The 24,072-nt window shown below is 41.7% G+C and overlaps 1 protein-coding gene across 1 annotated transcript in view; it reads left to right on the forward strand.

Annotated features, from left to right (window-relative positions):
• The first annotated feature begins 661 nt into the window (after positions 1-661).
• The window catches only part of ACER3 (alkaline ceramidase 3), a 151,779-nt gene continuing 128,368 nt past the window's right edge, over positions 662-24,072 (forward strand). The window contains exon 1 of the mRNA XM_055423741.2: positions 662-876. Coding sequence (XP_055279716.2) covers positions 774-876 — 103 coding nt within the window. The 5' untranslated portion in view covers positions 662-773. The remainder of the gene's footprint in view (positions 877-24,072) is intronic.

Raw genomic sequence — 24,072 nt, forward strand, 5'->3', positions numbered from 1 at the left:
CCCCTTCTTTTCTCTGGGGGCCGATTTGTTGTTCCCCAGTGGCTCAGATGGTAAAGAATCTGCCTGCGATGCAAGAGACATGGGTTCGATTCCTGGGTGGGGAAGATCCCCTGGAGGAGGAAATGGCAACCCACTCCAGTATTCTTGCCTGGGAAATCCCATGGACAGAGGAATCTGGCGGGCTACAGTCCATGGGGTCGCAAAGAGTCGGACACGACTGAGTGACTGAACTGACACATACCTTTATCAGAAAATTATTGTTTGTTTCCTGGGAGTCCCCGGCGGGGCTGGAGTAGTCGGTTTCTGGGCTCCTCTGGAGGCCTGTGACCAAGTAGACATTGAGGCGCATCCCTGCACAGGTTTTATCAAGCCAGGGCTTGATTGAAGCCTTCATCCCACCCCCGCCTCAATAAAATCAACCGCCCCTCCTACAGAAGCTCAGAGGTTCGGATAGAAAACTGCCTCGGGGATGTCAGGAACGCCTAACCCACAGCCAAGGGCGTGTCTAGGCGGGGCCGGCGGCCCAGGTCACACCCCTTCCCGAGGAAGGAGGGGGCGGGGCAGTCCCCGGCCTGGGCCCGGGCTCCGCGCCGGCCGCGGTGGGCGGGGCCTCCGGCCCGGCGGGCCGCTGACGGCGCCGGCCCCGCCCCTCGGGGACGGAGGGCGGGCGGGACGCTAGACCAGCGCGCCAGCAGGGCCAGAGCCGGCCTGGGAGCCCGCGGAGCCGATCGCAGCCGGGGGAGCGCTTGGGCGGCGGCGGCGGCGCGCGCGCGATGGCTCCCGCCGGGGACCGCGAGGGCTACTGGGGTCCAACGACCTCCACGCTGGACTGGTGCGAGGAGAACTACGCGGTGACCTGGTACATCGCAGAGTTCTGTGAGTGCGGGTGCCGGCCTGAGGCGGGAGCGAGGGAGGGAGGGCGCCGGTCTGAGGGGGAGACGCCGCGTGAGGAAGGCAGAGGGCGGACCTGGCCGCCGGGGGAGGCACCGGGCCTGGCCGGGGGAGGTGGCGTAGGGGAGACCGGGCCGGGGCACTGGAACGGGCATGTTGCGGAGGAAGGCAGCAGCTAGAGCAATCCGGAGTGGCGAGTGAGGAGGGCCAGTCTGGATGGGTTGAGGGGGGCCTTGAGATTGGGGGGCGGAAGAGAAGTGGAGAGCTGGACCTAAGGGGAAAGCCCGAGGGGCAGGGTTGGGAATGGGGATTCCGCTGCCTGAGGGGCGAGTGGGGGCAGCCCGAGGAGAGCTGGGGACAGTGGGGGACTCTGCTCGTTTTAATGAGGGCCCGGGACACCTGCTCCTACTGTTGCTGTCACCACCTTCGTCATAAGGGCACAGGAGAAGGGAACAGGTCCTAGCTCAATCTTCCCCCAAATACGTGAAAATACGGTCTTTCCCTTCCTCTTTCTCTGTTCCTGTGAGACCTCTTCGGTCACTTTACAGGGAACGGTTTTCCCAGTGTCAGATCCCGACCCCTGTCCGTACCCCCCAGCCCACTCCCACCCGGGATATCTTCGGGTACCAGAGACCACCTCCTCTCGGAGTACGATCATTCGGCTATCACCTTGCATCCGGAGGTAGACGCAGCATCTAGTCAGTACCTTCCGGCTCGTGTCAGGCTCCTAAGGGCACAAGGGTTCCAGTCCCTACTCCACCCTGCCTCCTCTCCGTTCTTCTGAGGACAGTACTTGCATTGATTGCACCTACTGAGGACTTGGGGAAGAATCCTCTTCCAGTTAGTTGCTGCCCCGGACTGGTCCCTTGGGGCTCTGCGTGTGTGTTTCCCCAGATGGGTGTTCTTGCCAGCTCCTTTATTGTGTTCCCCGGTAATTGACTAGCATTAAAAAAAAAAAAAAACAACAACCGAAAACTGGTTTTTCAGTACCATTTTCTTTAAACTGTGATTTAGGCTGAGAGTTATTTTTCCTGAACTACTAGTTAAATTAATTTTTACATAGTAATGGATGGATATGGACAAAGGGATCATTCGTAGTGTAATTATTTGGCAGCTCAAATGTTGGAAAAGGAAGTGCTTTACATATTTGTTGTTAGATCAGTTTGACAAGCCCATACACGGTCCAGAGGAGGTCCATGAGAGAAGGGGCTTAAAATTGTGCTTTCTGAACTAGAAATATGTAATGTGGAAAAGTGAAACTCAGGAATCTTCAAATGTTGATTGGGCTGTAGTATAGAATAGATAAACTTCCTGTATTTTTCTAGAATGTGAAATTAGAGCCTGTGGGTGGAAACTACTTGTAAGGGGAGAGGTTTGGTTCAACATAAGGAAAATTAAAAAGTTATAATTTTTGAATAGATTGATTCGCGAGGTAGAGAGCTTTCTGTCATTAAAAGTGTTAAAACAGACCTTGCTAGGCTAACTCACATAGAATAGTTTAGAGGGAATTAATTGTTTGGTGGGCTTCGCTGGTGACTCAGTGGTAAAGAATCCGCCTGCCAGTGCAGGAGACTTGGGTTTGGTCTCTGGGTCAGGAAAATCTGGGGAGGAGAAAATGGCAGCACACTCCACTATTCTTGCCTGGAAAATTCCATGGACAGAGGAGCCTGGTGGGCTACAGCCCGTGGGGCCACAGAAGAGTCAGACATGAAAGGGATTGGCTTCAGTTGGACTTTAGGTCCTTTGCAGCTTTATGGGTCAATATAGGTAATAATGACTGTTAGTTTAGAGTCAAGGATTAGAATCAAAAGAGAAAACTGACAGTTAAGTCATGTGAGATATGAGAGAGCAAGATACTATTGTTCTGACAGATAGCTCTGAGAAATGGGAAATGGCTTTGGTTCTTAATGTCCTCAGAAGAGGAAACTGAGCAGACTAGGTATTAGGGAGTGCAAGAAGAGGAAGAGTGAGTGTTGGCAGCCCTTTGCACGTGTACCATGGAAGAAAATGATCTGAAAGAATTTGTCAGCCTTCTTACCCAGTAAGTAGTGTGTATCCATTCATATCTGAATACGAGACTTTATCTTTGAAAAATAGGCTGATTAATAACGTGTTTGGGCTCCCCATGTGGCGCAGTGGTAAAGAATCTGCATGCCAATGCAGGAGACATGAGTTTTGATCCCTGGAATTAGGAAGATACCATGGAGTAAGAAATAGCAACCCACTTCAGTATTCTTGCCTGGAGAATCCCATGGACAGAGGAGCCTGGTGGGCTACAGTCAATAGGTTAGGAAAGAGTTGGACATGACTGAAGCAACTTAGCATGCACGCACAATAATGTGCTTAAAGCAAAGCAACTTTATCATTATTAAAATATTTACAATAATGATAGAAATATTAAGGATAATGATAATGGTGATAATAGCTATATATAAGTGCTTACTATGTATCACATTTTGCTAAGCACTTTGTATATCTTTTTTGACATTTACTGTAATTCTAAAAGGAAGGCATTATTATCCTTATTTTACAGATTAAGAAATTGAAACCCTAATAAGTAATTTAAGGTTGCAGAAAAGTCAGATAGAGATGATATTCAAGTTGAGGTCTGACTCTAATGTTACTATACCATATTATTTCTATCACGTATTCATTGTTTTGCACCAGCATTCAAGGGATGAGGACAAGCATGAAGTAGTATACTATCACAGATGACAAATTAAATAACTCTTCAGGAAGCCTATCTCAGCATTGGGTGTGTGTGTTTTGGGTAATTTAAAAACAGGTTTGGGGAATTGCATGTAAAGATGGCAGCAGTTCTCAGTCACTAAAAAACCTTAAACATAGTCTTCTTAACATCATCCAATTTGAGTTCATATTCCTTTTTTAATTGAATTTTAACACACAAAGGAAAAGGTAGTTTCTCTCTTTTTTTAGTAGCTTTTTTTTTTTTTTTTAAGTTGATTAATTTGGCAGGGCTGGGTCTTAGTTGCTGCATGTGGACTCTTAGTTGAAGCATGTGGGATCTAGTTCCCTGACCTGGGAGCAGACCCAGGCCCCCTGCATTGGGAGTGCAGAATCTTAGCCGCTGGACCACTAAGAAAGTCCCTTTGAAGATTTCTCTTTAGTTGCGAAATACTAAATACCTTGATGTGCCAGAACTTACAAGTACAGACAGTCCTCACTTTGCTTAGTAGGGTGGGACAATACAAATGACTATGCAAGTTAAAACCTAATCAGTCTTAATACTCAATGAGAAAAGTTCTGAGTGTTCTGTGACTTTTACATATTTTTGTCAAACATTGTAAATCCTCATTGTTAGTCATAAATATATGAAAAAATAAAATATTAAAACAATTTTTTTTCAGTCACTAAGTTGTGTCTGACTCTGCGATTCCTTGGCCCCATGAACTGCAGCACACAGGGCTTCCCTGTCCTTTACTATCTCCTGGAGTTTGCTCAAACTCATGTCTATTAAGTTAATGATGCCGTCCAACCATCTCATCCTCTGTTTAGTACACTGTAATTTAAAACATTAAAATCATTGAGAATTAAAATGTATTACTTCTTTGTCGAAGAACTTGTCTAGAGTAGTTTGAGTAGTACTTGCCTTCTTGTCATGTAACTTATGATATGGAATGAGTATTTTTTTTCTTCTGTGCCTTGGTTGATTATCTTGATCCTTTCTAAGTTTAAATCACTTTCCAACATTTCATTCTTAGCACTTTCAATATTGTGGAATATTTCTGAGAGTTCCTTTAATGCACAGTTTTTGCTGGTGTCACTTCTTGTCCATCTTCATTCTTTTCTCACAAGCAGTTTCTTTTGTAACTCCATTTATGTTTGAATTTTTGTCTAACGGTTACTTTTTAAAAAAAATTTTATTGAAGTATAGTTGATTAACAGTGTTGTGTTAATTTCAGCAAATGTGCAGCAAAGTGATTCAGTTATGCATATGTACATTCTTTTTCATATTCTTTTCCATCATGGTTTATCACAGGATATGGAATGTAGTTCTCTGAGCTATACATGGGACCTTGTTGTTTATCCATTCTCTATATAATAGTTGAATTGAAGTGAAGTTGCTCAGTCGTGTCCGACTCTTTGTGACCCCATGGACTGCAGCCTACAAGGCTCCTCTGTCCACAGAATTTTCCAGGCAAGAGTACTGGAGTGGGTTGCCATTTCCTTCTCCTGGGGATCTTTCCGACCCAGGGCTCGAACATGGGTCTCCTGCATTGCAGGCAGACACTTTACTGTCTGAGTCACCAGGGAAGCCCATATAACAGTTTGCACCTGCTAATTTTCCAGTGGTCATGTATGGATGTGAGAGTTGGGCTGTGAAGAAAGCTGAGCACTGAAGAATTGATGCTTTTGAGTTGTGGTGTTGGAGAAGACTCTTGAGAGTCCCTTGGACTGCAAGGAGATCCAACCAGTCCATTCTAAAGGAGATCAATCCTGGGTGTTCATTGGAGGGACTGATGCTAAAGCTGAAACTCCAATACTTTGGCCACCTCATGCGACGAGTTGACTCACTGGAAAAGACTCTGATGCTGGGAAAGATTGGGGGCAGGAGGAGAAGGGGACGACAGAGAGTGAGATGGCTGTATGGCATCACTGACTCGATGGACATGAATTTGAGTGAACTCCGGGAGTTGGTGATGGACAGGGAGACCTGGCGTGCTGTGATTCATGGGGTCGCAAAGAATTGGTCACAACTGAGCGACTGAACTGGACTGAACTGAACTGAATCTCAAACTTCCAATCATCCCTCCCCCACCCCCAACACTATTACTTTTTTTTGTTTCTTTTCTGCACTTTCATCATTGTTGGTTTGTTCCATCTTTCAATTATCCATTTTTGTAAAATGCCATGTATATTCCTCACCAGGAGACTAGGAGGCAACTTAGGTACATACTTTGCCCTCTGTACATGAACTGAAGAGCAGATGTGCAGTGACTAAACACCAACAGACTTTGCCTTGGGCTAGGATTATTCAAACTAGATAGGTGTTGGCTCTTCTTACAGATTTGCTGCCCCTCTCCTCATCCTGTACACAATAGTTGGGCAGAAGGGAAACAGGGCAACCCTCAGTCTTTCACCGATCTAGGATAAAGGGATAAACTATCCTTTGTTGCCAGTGCAGCAGTAGACTAGAGAGGCTTTAACCGGCTGCCTCTGACATACGCATGTGCTACTTGTATCTTATTGCACACTTTTCCTTTCTTTCTTTCAGGCCCTTTCCTACTGTCTTCTCTGAATAGTGGCCTCTAGGAATTGAGCATACTTCAGGCTTCTTTTGGCCCTGGGGTTCTGTGGGCTTGGTGGAGGTGGTGTCCCTGTCACCTTAAGGAAGATAGTCTTTTTCCTGAGAGTTCAGTTCAGTTCAGTTCAGTTCAGTCGCTTAGTCGTGTCCGACTCTCCGCGACCCCATGAATCACAGCACGCCAGGCCTCCCTGTCCATCACCAACTCCCGGAGTTCACTCAGACTCATGTCCACAGAGTCGGTGATGCCATCCAGCCATCTCATTCTCTGTTGTCCCCTTCTCCTCCTGCCCCCAACCTTTCCCAGCATCAGAGTCTTTTCCAGTGAGTCAACTCGTCGCATGAGGTGGCCAAAGTATTGGAGTTTCAGCTTTAGCATCAGTCCTTTCAATGAACACCCAGGATTGATCTCCTTTAGAATGGACTGGTTGAATCTCCTTGCAGTACAAGGGACTCTCAAGAGTCTTTGCCAACACCACAGTTCAAAGCATCAATTCTTCGGCAATCAGCTTTCTTCACAGTCCAACTCTCACATCCATACATGACCACGGGAAAAACCATAGCCTTGACTAGACGGACCTTTGTTGGCAAAGTAATGTCTCTGCTTTTTAATATACTATCAAGTTTGGTCGTAACTTTCCTTCCAAGGAGTAAGCGTCTTTTAATTTCATGGCTGCAATCAGCATCTGCAGTGATTTTGGAGCCCAAAAAAATAAAGTCTGACACTGTTTCCACTGTTTTTCCATCTATTTCCCATGAAGTGATGGGACCAGATGCCATGATCTTTGTTTTCTGAATGTTGAGCTTCAAGCCAACCTTTTCACTCTCCTCTTTCACTTTCATCAAGAGGCTTTTGAGTTCCTCTTCGCTTTCTGCCATAAGGGTAGTGTCATCTGCATATCTGAGGTTATTGATATTTCTCCCGGCAATCTTGATTCCAGCTTGTGCTTCTTCCAGCCCAATATTCCTCATGCTGAGAGTTATTGACAAGCAAACAGCACTGCCTCTGACTCAGGGCTCAGAAACACAACTGAAGAATGAAGGCCAAATGGAGGGCCAAATTCATGGTACCAAAGGGTTTGGATTTAATGTATACAAGTCAGAGGTGGCCAGTAAATTGTTTCAGTTGCTGTGATGAATATATGTATACATTGGAATGCAAGGAACGGGGGTACTTATTAAAAACTTAATGCATAAGGGCCTTACAGTGTTAGTGCTGGAAGAACAGCTAGCTGTTTGTATACTTATTTATTAATCATTGTGGAAAAACACACGTAAAATAAAATTTACCATTGTAACCATTTTTCAATGTACAGTTCTGTAGTGTTAAGTACATTGACATCTTTGCACAACCAATCTCTGTAACTCTTTTCATCTAGCAGAAATGAAACTCCAAATCCATTTAATAACTCCATTTCCCTCCTTCCTCCCTACCCCTAGACCCTGGCAACCAATCTTCTGCTTTCTGTCTTTATGAATTTATATAAGTGGGATCAGCAGTGGGTTTTTTTTTTTTTTTGTAACTGGCTTATTTTATTTAGCATAATGCCCTTATGTAGCATTTTGTACCATGTATTAGAATTTCCTTCTTTCTAGAGGCTGAATAGTATTTGATTATATGTGTACACTGCATTTTGCTTATCCATTCATCCACTGATGGACACATGGGTTGCTTCCACCTCTTGGCTCTAGTGAATAGTGAGGCTGTGACATGGGTGTGCAAATATCTCTTTGACCCAAAAGTGGAATTTCTGGTTCATATGGTGACCTTGCAGCGATTTTAACCTTTTCATTAGAAAAAAAGCATTTTATATTTTGTTATTTTCTTTTTTGGGCAATTTATTATTTTTTTAATATAAATTGTAACTTAATATTTCTACGTAAATTATAATTATTAATATACTTTATCCCTATTTAAAATAATCAAAAGCACATGTGACTGTCAATCAGAGGATATGTTACTACACTATATTATTTCATATGAGATATATAAGATATTACTTTAATGTATTGATATAATTCTAGTCCAAAGAAAAGCTGCGTAATATTTTCATTGCAGCCTTATTTCAGATAAATTTGACTTTTGAGATATTGAAAATAGCCAAAAGAAATAATAAAAGCTAACATTATAGGTGGAGAAGGAAATGGCAACCCACTCCAGTGTTCTTGCCTGGAGAATCCCAGGGATGGGGGAGCCTGGTGGGCTTCCGTCTATGGGGTCACACAGAGTCGGACACGACTGAAGTGACTTAGCAGCAGCAGCAGCAGCAACATTATAGGACACTTAATGTGCAAAGCTCTGTGTGTATATTATAAGAATGATTATTATAATCCGTATAACTCTTTTAAAGTTTAGGAAGGTTAAGTAACTTGCCCTAGGTCACAGACTATTAAGTGGCAGGGCTTAAGTGACCCGAGGGCCATCTAATTCTAAAGCTATCCTCTTAACTCTCATCCTGTCTAGCCTCCTTCCATTACTACTTTTTCAGACTCCAGTGAGTCCAGGCACCACAGGTTCATAACTAATGGTCTAACCTCATTTTACGTATAAAGAGAAGAACCTGGAGAGTTAACATGATTTGCCCAAGATTATATTGCAAATTAGTTTTGAAACCTAGACCAGAATCCACATTCAGTTGTTTCTCAGCATGGGAAATGGTAGACCTGAGGAGGATGATGTCAGATGTTGTTGACGTCATATTGTTAATGAGTTACCAGGTCATAGGACTTCCTCAGAACAAAAATCGTGCCTAATGAACTATTTTTTTGTGGTGAAAATACCTAACAACTAGAGTGCTTTACAGTAGTGCTGCTCAGGTTTTCATGTGCATGTGAATTACCTAGAGGTCTTGTTAAAATGCATATTCCAGTATAGCAGTCTGGAATGTAGCCTTAGATTCTGCATTTCTTATAAGGTATCAAGTCATTACTATCAAGTCTTATAAGCTATTAAGTCTGGAGATTATACTTGTAGAAGCAAGACTTTATAGTTCACAAAGCACTATTAATTCTTTTTTTCCTATGGGATGTAAGTGTTATCCCTGTTTGTAGGTAAGAAATCAAGTTCAGAAGGATAAATGACTTGTTCAGGATCACAGGACTGATACTGGAATCTAGGATTCTAACTTGAAAATCAAGTTAGGTGTTGCTCACCACCCCCTTCCCCCACCCTGCCCCCAGGAGTAACAGGGCAGAAATACTGCATGTGAAGAAAGGTTTGAAAATGATTGTCCTGGGTCATGAGCCAAATTGAATTTAAAATTGAACATATTACATTTTCATTTTGGAAACAATTTTCATTTGTTCCTGATACCTAAGCCAAGCTCAAGCCAAACTATCTTTTAGACTTTGGTCTATATTTAGAAAGTCTTCTTAAATGAACAATGCAAAGAAATAGAGGAAAACAACAGAATGGGAAAGACTAGGAATCTCTTCAAGAAAATTGGAGATACCAAGGAAATGTTTCATGCAAGGATGGGCACTATAAAGACAGAAATGGTAAGGACCTAACAGAAACAGTAGAGATTAAGACGAGGTGGCAAGAATACATAGAAGAACAATACAAAAAAGGTCTTAATGACCCAGATAACCATGATGGTGTGGTCACTCACCTAGAGACAAACATCCTGGAGTGTGAAGTCAAGTGGGCCTTGAGAAGCATTACTACGAACAAAGCTAGTGGAGGTGATGGAATTCCAACTGAGCTATTTCAAATCCTGAAAGATAATGCTGTGAAAGTGCTGCACTCAGTATGCCAGCAAGTTTGGAAAACTCAGCAGTGGCCACTGGACTGGGAAAGGTCAGTTTTCATTCCAGTTCCAAAGAAAGATGATGCCAAAGACTGTTCAAACTACCATCCAATTGTTCATATTTCACATACTATTAAGGTTATGCTCAAAATCCTTCAAGCTAGGCTTCAGCAGTTATGTGAGCCAAGAAATTCCAGAGGTACAAGCTGGGTTTTGAAGAGGCGGAGGTACCAAATTGCCAACATTTGTTGTATCATGGAGAAAGCAAGGGAATTCCAGAAAAGCATCTGCTTCATTGACCAGGTAAAAACCTTTGACTGTGTGGATCACAACAAACTGTAGAAAATTCTTAAGAGATGAAAGTACCAGACCACCTTACCTGACTCTTGAGAAACCTTTATGCAGGTCAAAAAGCAGCAGTTAGAACCAGACATGGAACAACTGACTGTTCCAAATTGGGAAAGGAGTATGACAAGGCTGTATATTGTCACCCTGCTTATTTAACTTATATGTGGAGTGGTGGTGGTTTAGTCACTAAGTCATGTCTGACTCTTGTGACCCCATCAACTGTAGCCTGCCAGGCTCCTCTGTCTATGGGATTCTCTAGGCAAGAATACTGTAGTGGGTGTCCATTTCCTTCTCCAGGGGATCTTGCCAACCCAGGGATCGAACCCAGGTCTCCTGCATTGCAGGCATATTTTTACCAACTGAGCTTCAAGGGAAGCTCATATGTGGAGTATAGCATGTGAAATGTCAGTTTGGATGAATCACAAGCTGGAATCAAGACTGCTGAAGAAATGGCAACAACCTCAGATATGTAGATGATACCACTCTAATGGCAGAAAGTGAAGAGGAACTAAAGAGCCTCTTGATGAGAGTGAAAGAGGAGAGTGAAAAAGCTGGCTTGAAGCTCAACATTCAAAAAACTGAACTCATGGCATCTGGTCCTATCACTTCATGGCAAATAGAAGGGGAGAAAGTGGAAACAGTGACAGAATTTGTTTTCTTGGGCTCCAGAATCACTGCGGACAGTGACTGCAGCCATGAAATTAAAAGATGCTTGGGCTTTGGAAGGAAAGCTATGACAAACCTAGACAGTATTAAAAAGCAAAAATATCACTTTGCCGACACAGGTCTGTATAGTCAAAGCTAAGGTATTTCTAGTAGTCTTGTATGGATGTGAAAATTGGACCATAAAGAAGGCTGAATGACAGAGAATTGATACTTTTGAATTGTGGTGCTGGAGAAGACTCTTGAGAGTCCCTTGGACAGCAAGGAGATCAAACCAGTCATTCCTAAAGGAAGTCAACCCATGTATTCATTGGAAGGATTGTTGATGAAGCTGAAGCTCTAATACGGTGGCTATGTGAGGCAAAGAGCCAACTTATTGGGAAAGATTCTATGCTGGGAAAGATTGAAGGCAAAAGGAGAAGGGGATGGCATAGGATGAGATAAATAGATAGCATCACCAACTCAGTGAACATGAATTTGAGCAAACTCTGGGCAATAGTGGAGGACAGAGGAGCTTGGTGTGCTACAGTCCATGGGGTCTCAAAAAGTTGGATACAACTTAGCCATTGGACAACAACAACTGTATTTAGTAATTAGTTGTAATATAGTAGTCCTTCCTTACGTTCCAAGACCCTCAGTTCAGTTCAGTTTAGTTCAGTCGCTCAGTTGTGTCCAACTCTTAGCGACCCCATGAATCACAGCACGCCAGGCCTTCTTGTCCATCACCAACTCCCAGAGTTCACTCAAACTCATGTCCATCGAGTTGGTGATGCCATCCATCCATCTCATTCTCTGTCGTCCCCATCTCCTCCCGCCCCCAATCCCTCCCAGCATCAGAGTCTTTTCCAGTGAGTCAACTTGTTGCATGAGGTGGCCAACAAGGGATGCCTGAAACAGCTGTATATGGTAGACCCTTGAACAACTTCAATCCTCTATATAGTTGAAAATCCACATACTGATTTACAGTTCATCCTCCATATCCCTGGTTCTGCATCTGTGGTTTCAGCCAGCTGTGGATTGTGTGGTATTATAGTATGTATTTATTGAAAAAATCCACATGTAGTGGATTTGCACAGTTCTAGCCTGTTTCTGTTCAAGGGTCAACTGTATGTACTATGTTTTTTCTTATATACACTTATGATAAAATCTAATTTATAAATTAAGCTCAATAAGAGATTAGTAACAGTTAATAATAGAACAGTTATGACAGTATACTGTAATAAAAGTTATGTGACTGTGGTCTCTCAGAATATCTTATTGTACAGTACTCACCCTTATTGTTGTGATAATCTGAGGTGATAAAATGCTTATACATGATGAGAAGGCATTGTGTCCTAGTGTTAGGCTACTATTAACTTCTGGTGTTGTTGAGAATGAGATTTATTTGCTTTGCGTGATCCTGGATCATTGAACCATAATGATGTTGATGGTTGAGGATTCCAGGTGGGATAGAGCAGGACAGGGTGAGATTTCATTGTGCTACTCAGGTTGCTGCACAGTTAAAAACTTATGAATTGTTTATTTCTGAAATTTTCCATTTAATATTTGCAGACTGTAGTTAACTATGGGTAATTGAAAGCTTGGAAAGTGAAACTGCAGATCAGGATACTGTATTTGAAGGCTAAAGTACATTTTGAAGCCTAATCTTGATTTAGCATTTACCTAGGTCGTCCAAGATTTTAACTAGGGAAAATTATCATTTGGTAGTACTTGTTGGAAGAAATGATGTATTTATTTATTTTTAATGGAACAGTAATTGAGGTATGAGTAGATAAGGAGAACAAATAACTCAAATTGTGATTTGGGGAACTTTACTAACTAGAATAAAGAGAATAGTAAACATTTAAAGTACACTGTTATTTCAGGTTGAAATTTTAAGTTTTCTTTGATTCTTTGCTTCCACGTCTTAGCTATTGTAAATAGTGCTGCTATGAATGCTGTAGTTTTTGTCTTTTCTGGATATGTTCCCAGGAGTAGGATTGATTCTGGATAATACGGTAACCCTGTTTTTAGTTTTTTAAGGAACCTCCATACTGTTTTCCATAATGGCTGCCCCAGTTTACATTCCCACCAGCAGTATAGGAAGGTTCTTCTTTCTCCACACCCTCTCCAGCATTTATTATTGTAGACTTTTTGATGATGGCCATTCTGATCGATGTGAGGTGATGATACCTCATTGTAGTTTTAATTTGCGTTTCTCTAATAAATTGCCAACATGCGTTGGATCATCGAAAAAGCAGGAGAGTTCCAGAAAAACATCTATTTCTGCTTTATTGACTATGCCAAAGCCTTTGACTGTGTGGATCACAATAAACTGTGGAAAATTCTGAAAGAGATGGGAATACCAGACCACGTGACCTGCCTCTTGAGAAACCTGTATGCAGGTCAGGAAGCAACAGTGAGAACTGGACCATGGAACAACAGACTGGTTCCAAATAGGAAAAGGAGTACGTCAAGGCTGTATATTGTCACCCTGCTTATTTAACTTATATGCAGAGTACATCATGAGGAATGCTGGGCTGGAAGAAGCACAAGCTGGAATCAAGATTGCTGGGAGAAATATCAATAACCTCAGATATGCAGTTGACAACACCCTTATGGCAGGAAGTGAAGAATTAAAGAGCCTCTTGATGAAAGTGAAAGAGGAGAGTGAACGAGTTGGCTTAAAGTTCAGCATTCAGAAAACTAAGATCATGGCATCTGGTCCCATCACTTCATGGCAAATAGATGGGGAAACAGTGGCTGACTTTATTTTTTTGGGCTTCAAAATCACTGGAGATGGGATTGCAACCATGAAATTAAAAGACGCTTACTCTTTGGAAGGAAAGTTATGACCAACCTAGATAGCATATTAAAAAGCAGAGACATTACTTTGCCAACAAAGGTCCGTCTAGTCAAGGCTATGGTTTTTCCCGTCGTCATGTATGGATGTGAGAGTTGGACTGTGAAGAAAGCTGAGCACTGAAGAATTGATGCTTTTGAACTGTGGTGTTGGAGAAGACTCTTGAGAGTCCCTTGGACTGCAAGGAGATTCAACCAGTCCATCCTAAAGGAGATCGATCCTGGGTGTTCATTAGAAGGTCTGATGCTAAAGCTGAAACTCCAATACTTTGGCCACCTCATGCGAAGAGTGGACTCACTGGAAAAGACTCTGATGCTGGGAAGGATTGGGGGCAGGAGAAGCGGATGACAGAGGATGAGATGGCTGGGTGGCATCACTGACTCAATGCACATGAATTTGGGGTGTGCATCCCAAAGTTGGTGATGGACAGGGAGGCCTGGCGTGCTGCAGTTCATGGGGTCGCAAAGAGTCGGACACGACTATGACCAGTGCGTTCTCTTGGCTAAACTATTAGCCTTTGTCCTGCTTCATTCTGTGCTCCAAGGCCAAATTTGCCTGTTACTCCAGGTGTTTCTTGACTTCCTACTTTTGCATTCCAGTCCCCTATAATAAAAAGGACATCTTTTTTGGGTGTTAGTTCTAAAAGGTCTTGTAGGTCTTCATAGAACCGTTCAACTTTGGCTTCTTCAGCGTTACTGGTTGGGGCATAGGCTTGGATTACTGTAATACTGAATGGTTTGCCTTGGAAACGAACAGAGATCATTCTGTCATTTTTGAGATTGCATCCAAGTACTGCATTTTGGACTTTTTTGTTGACCATGATGGCTACTCTATTTCTTCTAAGGGATTCCTGCCCACAGTAGTAGATATAATGGTCATCTGAGTTAAATTCACCCATTCCAGTCTGTTTTAGTTCACTGATTCCTAGAATGTTGACGTTCACTCTTGCCATCTCCTGTTTGACCATTTCCAATTTGCCTTGATTCATGGACCTAACATTCCAGGTTCCTATGCAATATTGCTCTTTACAGCATCGGATCTTGCTTCTATCACCAGTCCCATCCACAACTGGGTATTGTTTTTGCTTTGGCTCCATCCCTTCATTCTTTCTGGATTTATCTCCACTGATCTCTAGTAGCATATTGGGTACCTACCGACCTGGGGAGTTTCTCATTCAGTATCCCATCATTTTGCCTTTTCATACTGTTCATGGGGTTCTCAAGGCAAGAACTGAAGTGGTTTGCTATTCCCTTCTCCAGTGGATCACATTCTGTCAGACGTCTCCACCATGACCCGCCCGTCTTGGTTGGCCCCACATGGCATGGCTTAGTTTCATTGAGTTAGACAAGGCTGTGGTCCCTGTGATCAGATTGACTAGTTTACTGCCATCTAATCCTATAATCCCATTTAACTTTTTTTTTTAGTTTTCCCGAAAACGCCCTTACTAGCAAGAGTATCTAGTCCAAAATAACATGTTACATTTAGATCTCACATCTATTTAGTTTCATTCTGTCTGGAATAGTTTCTAAAGTTTTTTTTTTGACCATTATGACCTTGATACTTTTAAAGATGATATACCAGTTTCTTTATAAAATGTTTGCTAATTTGCTTGCAGTCTAAGAACACCTCTCCTCACCAGGATAGTTGTAATTCTTGCAAAGGAAAAAACTCTTTCCTCAGATCAGATTGAGATTTTAACCTGATCAGACTCTCAAAACCAGAACCCTTGAATTCTAGGTAGAAATTAACTCAGCACACATACTATGCATCTTAATAATCAATAGCACCTCAAAGTAACTGCAAGAGGAAAGAAATCCTTACAGTTCTGTTATACGGTTGTCTTGCACACCTTCTAATAACCTGAAGATTCTCTCAGTATAAACAGTTTCAAGTACATAGTTCTGAACAGTGTAGAAACAGGCAGGCTCCTCAGAGGGACCCCAGTGAAGGTCATTTTTACCTTTCTCTGCTTGCTGTTATCTCAGCCCCAACCTTGAGCCATTATTCTTCAGTTGCTCTCCTATCGGTTGATCTAAACACTAATTGTTGAATTAAATAAACAGCAACCCTCAAAACTATTAAAGTAAGAAATCCATTAGAAATCAGTTTTACTTTTAAGTGTGAAGGGAGAAGGAGAATCCCAAAGCTGTAACAGAGAAATATTGCAAGTATTTATCTTTTAAAAACAAAACTGATTAAGTAACAAAAGATATTATCAACAGGACAGCAGACCAGCAGGTTTATCTCTGATGGTTGGGTATGGGTCTACCATTTTTTCATTTTTATGTTAGTTTTCTCTCTTCTTTCTTATTTTAATTTTTTAAAAAACTTTTTGAGGACTTTAACTTTCCTTTTCCTATTGGCATTTCATTTGTAGTATTTATTTAGTGGTGTCTTGAGGGATACAGTGTATATCCTTAACTTTTCACTGCCCACTTCATGAAAAATTTAGAATATGTAGAATAAGTCAGTTGTATAGGTCCATATTCTACTTTCCTTGTTTTTATGCTGCAGTTTTTTCTTTTTTATTATATCTAATATATTATGGGCTTCCCTTGTGGCTCAGCTGGTAAAGAATCCGCCTTCAATGTGGGATACCTCGGTTTGATCCCTGGGTTGGGAATATGCACTGGAGAAGGGAAAGGCTGCCCACTCCAGTATTCTGTCCTGGAAAATTCCATGGACTGTATAGCCCATGGGGTTGCAAAGAGTTGGACACTACTGAGTGACTTCACTTTGACATGTGTTATGAACGTCACAACAACTATATGGAAAAAGTAAGAAAGTTATAAGTAAATTGAAAGAAAAAGGCATAATATTAACTTTTCTACTTAGCCGGGGGTTTACCTTTTCTAATGTTTTTTTCCCTGTCTGAGGATCTGTATTTCCTTCTGGTATCATTTCCCGTCAGCAAGCCTAGCATCTTATGTCTATAAATTTCTGTCTTTAACCATACTTTAGAAAAGTTTGGTCAGTCTTTACATATTGTCTTCTGCCTCAGTCTCTCTCTCTTGTCATTTGTTTCTTCTAGTTCAAGTATGTTGGACCGTTTGATGTCATCTAACAGGCCTTTGTCGGAGAAGGCAATGGCGAGCCACTCCAGTACTTTTGCCTAGAAAATCCCATGGATGGAGGAGCCTGGTAGGCTGCAAGTCCATGGGATCGCTATGAGTCGGACACGACTGAGCGACTTCACTTTTACTTTTCACTTTCACACATTGGAGAAGGAAATGGCAACCCACTCCAGTGTTCTTGCCTGGAGAATCCCAGGGACAGGGGAGCCTGGTAGGCTGCTGTCTATGGGGTCACACAGAGTCGGACACGGCTGAAGTGACTTAGCAGCAGCAGCAACAGGCCTTTTAAGGTCAGATCATTTTACAAAAAATATATTTTTCTCTCTCTATGCATGTGCAGATTGGATAATTTTGATTAATCTGTCTTCAGGTTCACTTTTTTTCCTGTCATTTTTTCAGTGAATAATTTATTTCAGATATTGCATTTTTTCAGTTTTAGAACTTCCATTTAGTGCTTTTTAAAATCATTTCTATTTTTCTCCACGAATTCCCTCTTTTCATTATTGTTAGCATATTTTGTTTTGTCATTGGTTTAATTTATTGAAGATTGTTATTAGATCTGCTTTAAAGCCCTTTTCTGCCTGGGTGATCTGAAGATTCATCAGTTCATACTCTTTTCTCTTAAGAATGTGTTTCATTTTCCTAGTTCTTCCTATGTTAAATAATTTTAGATTTTATTTTGGATAGTAAGAATGTTAAATTATGGAGATTCTGGTTTTTTTTGTTTGTTTTTTTCCTGGTAAGTGTTGTTTTTTTGGTTTTAATTGACAGTTATCTTGTTGAACTGTAAATTCTTATTTTTTGGCCATTGTCTCTTTTGCCTTTAGCTGAACTTCTTTCAATCTGTCACGTACATGTGGAGTTCTCTAATGGTACAAATATAAACAGACAGAATTTGGAGATAACCTTCTCAATGTTGTTCCCTTTAAGGATGTCTCCATTCTCTTCAGTGGTCATGTTTCTTCTGACTGCAGTTTCTTGGTTTCCCAGGCTGGAAAGCCTGTAGTGGTATATTTGACTGCTCTTTGTGTGTTGTACGTTGCCCAAGGCCGAAAGCTGGGTAAATAAGAACTCGCTTTGTACAGCTCCCCTTCTTCAAGTAGTCAGGGTTCAAGTATTCAGTGCTTACTACTCTCCAGTGCTTTCATGTAAAGTCTCTCTTAGTATTATTACAGATTTTACCATTTTTATGAAGAAGAATTAGACAGTAAGATCTTACTCTGTCATTACTGAAAACAGAAATGTATTATTACATTTCTCTCCTCTTTATTTTCATGTTTTTCTTTAGGTTCTTCAACATAGTTATAAGAGCTAGTATAAAATTTTTGCCAGTTTCAGGGGACCTATCTGGTGGTCCAGTGGTTAAGAATCCACCTTGCACTGTAGGGGACATGGGTTTGATCCCTGGTTCAATTCAGTCGCTCAGTCATGTCTGACTCTTTGCAACCCCATGCACTGCAGCACACCAGGCTTCCCTGTCCATCACCAACTCACGGAGCTTGCTCAAACTCATGTGCATTGAGTTGGATGATCCCTGATGGGGGAACTAAAATCCCATATGTCATGGGTCAGCTCCTCCTGTGCACTGAAGCTGCTGACCCTGTCTGCTCTAGAGTCCGTAACTCAAGTGCCGTGACAAAAATTCCCATGTGACCTGATACAGCCAAATAAATAAATATTTTTTAAAAAAATCTTTGCCACTTTCGTTGTCACTGTCGTTTCTAGGTAGTTTCTTTTGACTGATTTTCTTGCTTTTTAAACTTAAATAGCAATTTTTTTTTGATGTTGGAATTGTAATGTGATGTTGAATGACTGGACTGTTTTTGTTGTCTTCCTTAAAAGGGTATTTGGCTTCTATTTGGCCAGTGATTAAATTTCTGGTCAGCTTATCCTTTCATGGCTTGTTTTAAAACATGTTTTGGGGTGGGTTTAGAGCTGTTATCTTTACTCTTTCGCTCGTTTTGCTTCATTACTGAAAACAGGACATTTCTGGGATCCCTATTGCACGCCTTAGGGGTTGAATGCATTCTGTGTGGCCTCCCTTCTGTCTGTGTGCCTTGTTAGCTGTTTGTTTGCAGCTCTATAGTAGTTTTCCTGCCAGTTGTCCTTTTCTCTGCCTAATGGAGTCTCACTGTGTGCATGTGCTGCTTCGTATTCAACAGTAGACTCAAGAGGATCCCCTGTAGAGTTTGGACCTCTTTCTCTGCAGAGCTACCTCTCTCCTTTGGTATTCTGTCCTCTAAGTCTTAATGTCTCTGTCTTTCTAAAGTCTAATGTCTGTCTCTTCAGTTTAATGAGATGGCTGTACTGTGTTTGAATTTCCTTTTCTTACACCATGGTCTGGAAAGTGTGTCCTCAAAAAAATTGGGGTAAGCTTATCACTCACCTCATTTGCTTCCCTTTTCTCAAAGGTCACATTTCTGCACTACCTTGTTGTTCAGTGACTGAGAGTTTTTTCCTATCTTCTGACCTCTTTTCTAGTTGTTGACAGCAAGGGAAAGTCCAGTCCCAGTTACTCTATAATGGCTAGATGTGAAAGACCCTCAAATTATTGTAGTGTCCTTATTTCTGTTAGTGCTAATGTTTACTTGTTCAAACCACTTGTGGTATTAAAATATTCTGGAACCCTGCTGATTTGGGGGTGAGGGTGGTGTGGAGAGTAGGATGAGAAAAGTTGCTTTATTTTTCAAACATTGAGATGGGTAGGTTGATGGATTTGATAATTTCCCCTATATTATTCTGTTAGTTTTTAAGTTTTTTGAAACTATGCAGTTAAATTAGACACATATGTGATTAGGGTTATGATCTCTTCCTGGTATACTGGATCCCTATTTTTATAGTACTTTTTATTTTAAAGTTCTATTTGTCTGATATTATGATAGCAATACCAGCTTTTTCTTCCCTTGTAGTAATTATAAATTATCTTTTTCATCCTTTTATTTATTAACTTTTCTACATTCTCATTTTTTATTTAAAACTCTTATGTACAGAGTATATCTGATTTTTATTCATCCCTGTATCTTTAGTACTTAACATGATACCTATCTTTTATTGGGCAAAGAATACATGTTTTACAAATGATTCAGTTGTTAAAGTGTATTAAAGAATGATGTGAGTAAACTCAGTCATGCTAGGAACTGAAGGGAAACAAAGGAATTTATTCTTCAGGTGATACATTCAACAAATATTTATCGAGTATGTACTTTATGTCAGACGTTTATTTAAAGGTACATATTTGTTTAATTAGGGCTTCCCTGGTAGCTCAGATGGTAAAGAATTTGCCTGTAATGTAGGAGACGTGGGTTTGATCCCTGGGTTGGGAAGATTCCCCTGGAGAAGGAAATGGCAACCCATTCCAGTATTCTGCCTGGGGAATTCCATGGACAGAGAAGCCTGGCAGGCTACAGTCAGTGGAGTCGCAGAGTTAGACACAACTGAGCGACTAAGCGCAAGTAAGGTATTAAAAGACACAACATGAAAATGATTGCCAGGAAGGAGGAATTTTTTTATTACTCACAGTCCCTTAGAAGCTGAAGACATAACACATTGTGCAGTACCATATGGGGAAGTGCCAGGGTCAGTCTGGGGAGGGGAGGTTGTGGAGCGGGGAGTGTGGGTGAGAGCATTTATTGTGGTTTAATTTTGTGGAATATTGTGGAAAGGAGTGGGCAAGGTAGGGTAAGCAGGTCTGGGATAGGTAGGTTTGAATAATTTCAGTGGGCTCTGGGACTTAGGGACTGTTTTAAGTTGTCTGGTACATGGCCCTGAAGTGATTAACGCTGGGGAATAGTGGCCTGGAGTCTAATAAAGGAGGTAGTTGGGGTTATGGGCTCTGGATTGTTTGCTTTGCATATAAAAGGTGTGCTTACAGGCAAATAGTATGCCAACTAGCTAGCCCTGCGGAGAAAGTAATGGCACCCCACTCCATTACTCTTGCCTGGAAAGTCCCATGCGCGGAGGAGCCTGGTAGACTGCAGTCTGTGGGGTTGCTAAGAGTTGGACACCACTGAGCGACTTCACTTTCACTTTTCACTTTCATGCATTGGAGAAGGAAATGTCAACCCACTCCAGTGTTCTTGCCTGGAGAATCCCAGGGACGGGGGAGCCTGGTGGGCTGCCGTCTATGGAGTCACACAGAGTCGGACACGACTGAAGCGACTTAGCAGCAGCAGCTAGTCCTGGGAAGAACAGTCCTACCAAGGTCAGCAAGACCCCACATATCAAAGCAGAAATTACAAAAACCAGAAAACATGGCTATTACAAGTACTAATGCATTCTAGTGGTCACGTATGGATGTGAGAGTTGGACTGTGAAGAAAGCTGATCACTTAAGAGTTGATGCTTTTGAACTGTGGTGCTGGAGAAGACTCTTGAGAGTCCCTTGGACTGCAAGGAGATCCAACCAGTCCATTCTAAAGGAGATCGATCCTGGGTGTTCATTGGAAGGACTGATGCTAAAGCTGAAACTCCAATACTTTGGCCAACTCATGCGAAGAGTGGACTCACTGGAAAAGACTCTGATGCTGGGAAGGATTGGGGGCGGGAGGAGAAGAGGACGACAGAGAATGAGATGGCTGGATGACATCACCGACTCGATGGACATGAGTTTGAATGAACTCCGGGAGTTGGTGATGGACAGGGAGGCCTGGTGTGCTGTGATTCATGGGGTCGCGAAGGGTCGGTCATGACTGAACTGAACTGAATGCATTCTAATGAGGGAAGATGACAAATACAGAAACAAGTGTATTTTAATAAATAGTTTCTAATTTGTGATAAATGCTATTAAGAAATAAAACAAATTCAGACTTAAATTGAAGAAAGTAGGGAAAACCACTAGGCCATTCAGGTATGACCTAAATCAAATCCCTTATGATTATACAGTGGAAGTGAGAAATAGATTTAAGGGACTAGATCTGATAGACAGAGTGCCTGATGAACTATGGATGGAGGTTTGTGACATTGTACAGGAGACAGGGATCAAGACCATCCCCATGGAAAAGAAATGCAAAAAAGCAAAATGGCTGTCTGAGGAGGCCTTCAAATAGCTGTGAAAAGAAGAGAAGGGAAAAGCAAAGGAGAAAAGGAAAGATATAAGCATCTGAATGCAGAGTTCCAAAGAATAGCAACGAGAGATAAAGCCTTCCTCAGCGATCAATGCAAAGAAATAGAGGAAAACAACAGAATGGGAAAGACTTGAGATCTCTTCAAGAAAATTAGAGATACCAAGGGAATATTTCATGCAAAGATGGGCTCTATAAAGGATAGAAATGGTTTGGACCTAACAGAAGCAGAAGATATTAAGAAGAGGTGGCAAGAATACACAGAAGAACTGTGCAAAAAAGATCTTCATGACCCACATAATCACGATGGTGTGATCACTCACCTGCAGCCAGACATCCTGGAATGTGAAGTCAAGTGGGCCTTATGAAACATCTCTACGAACAAAGCTAGTGGAGGTGACGGAATTCCAGTTGAGCTATTTCAAATCCTGAAAGATGATGCTGTGAAAGTGCTGCACTCAATATGCCAGCAAATTTGGAAAACTCAGCAATGGCCACAGGACTGAAAAAGGTCAGTTTTCATTCCAATCCCAAAGAAAGGCAATGCCAAAGAATGCTCAAACTACCGCACAATTGCACTCATCTCACATGCTAGTAAAATATTGCTCAAAATTCTCCAGGCCAGGCTTCAGCAATACATGAACCGTGAACTTCCAGATGTTCAAGCTGGTTTTAGAAAAGGCAGAGGAACCAGAGATCAAATCTTGTCACTTTACTGTAATTCTGTTGGTTAAAAGCAGTTCACAGGTTCTGTCCACTTGCAGGGTTATACAAGGGTATGTATGCCATGGGTGAGGATCATGGGACTGAGTTTCAAGTGATTGTCACACATCTTGTTTTTATATTTCCAAGTGTGGTAATTGTTTTTATTGTTTTATTTATCTTTTTTCTATGTAGAAGAGCTTTCTTGTGTCTCTATGATCAGTTCAGTTCAGTCGCTCAGTCGTGTCCGACTCTTTGAGACCCCATGAATCACAGCATGCCAGGCTTCCCTGTCCATCACCAACTCCTGGAGTTCACTCAAACTCACGTCCATCGAATCGATGATGCCATCCAGCCATCTCATTCTCTGTCGTCCCCGTCTCCTCCCACCCCCAATCCCTCCTAGCATCAGACTCTTTTCCAGTGAGTCAACTCGTCGCATGAGGTGGCCAAAGTATTGCAGTTTCAGCTTTAGCATCAGTCCTTCCAATGAACACCCAGGATTGATCTCCTTTAGAATGGACTGGTTGGATCTCCTTGCAGTCCAAGGGACTCTCAAGAGTCTTCTCCAGCACCACAGTTCAAAAGCATCAATTCTTCGGCGATCAGCTTTCTTCACAGTCCAACTCTCACATCCATACATGACCACGGGAAAAACCATTGCCTTGACTAGACGGACCTTGGTCCAGTCTCTATGATGGTGGATAGTTAATTTTCTACTTCGCTTAGCTACTGTGTGGGTTGTCTCTCAAGCATCTCAGCTTTACGTAGATGATCTCAGAATCAGTTCCCACACATGTGTGGTCCAGTGGTTCATCTTTTATTCCTGTGTGATCATTGAAACTCAGCCTCCTACGGTACTGAGTCAGGCATTTCACTGCCTTACCTTTTTCCCTTGGTAGGAGAATCATACCCAAATACTATATTGATTTTCAACTTACTCTCATTTTTCCTCCTCTTGAAATTACCTTTTTCTCTTGGGAGCTTAGCTGTGCATTTAAAAATACACCTATTATATATTATTCAGCCTATCTAGGTGTTTGTAAAGAGAGGATTTTGGGGTTGTCTGCCAAATTGCCCAATAGCTATTTATTTTCTTTTAACCAAGGATTTATATATTTAAAAACTGGAAATAGTATTTACTGTATACGCATATAAATTTGTATATAAAATAAGAACTTCAGGTATCAGTATAGGCACACATAGCCTATAGAGTTGAGAAATATAGAGCATGAAGACTTTCACAGTCTAGCTCTGGATGACTTTTCTGATGTAATCGCTTGCCTTTTTAAACACTTGCACATTATGCTTCAGCAATATAATTCAGCTTTTATTTCCTCAAACACAGAATTCAGCTTCATGGTTTCATGTTTTTGCATACACTGTCCTTTCTGTCTGGAATGTCCTGCTTTATCCCTCTCATCTCTCTTTACTTGGTTAATTCAGCCTTATTTTTTTTTCTTCTAAATTCACTTTTT

The sequence above is a fragment of the Moschus berezovskii genome, chromosome 14 (genome assembly GCF_049115385.1).
Source record: "Moschus berezovskii isolate FMDL1 chromosome 14, NW_MosBer_1.0, whole genome shotgun sequence".
Taxonomy (NCBI): domain Eukaryota; kingdom Metazoa; phylum Chordata; class Mammalia; order Artiodactyla; family Moschidae; genus Moschus; species Moschus berezovskii.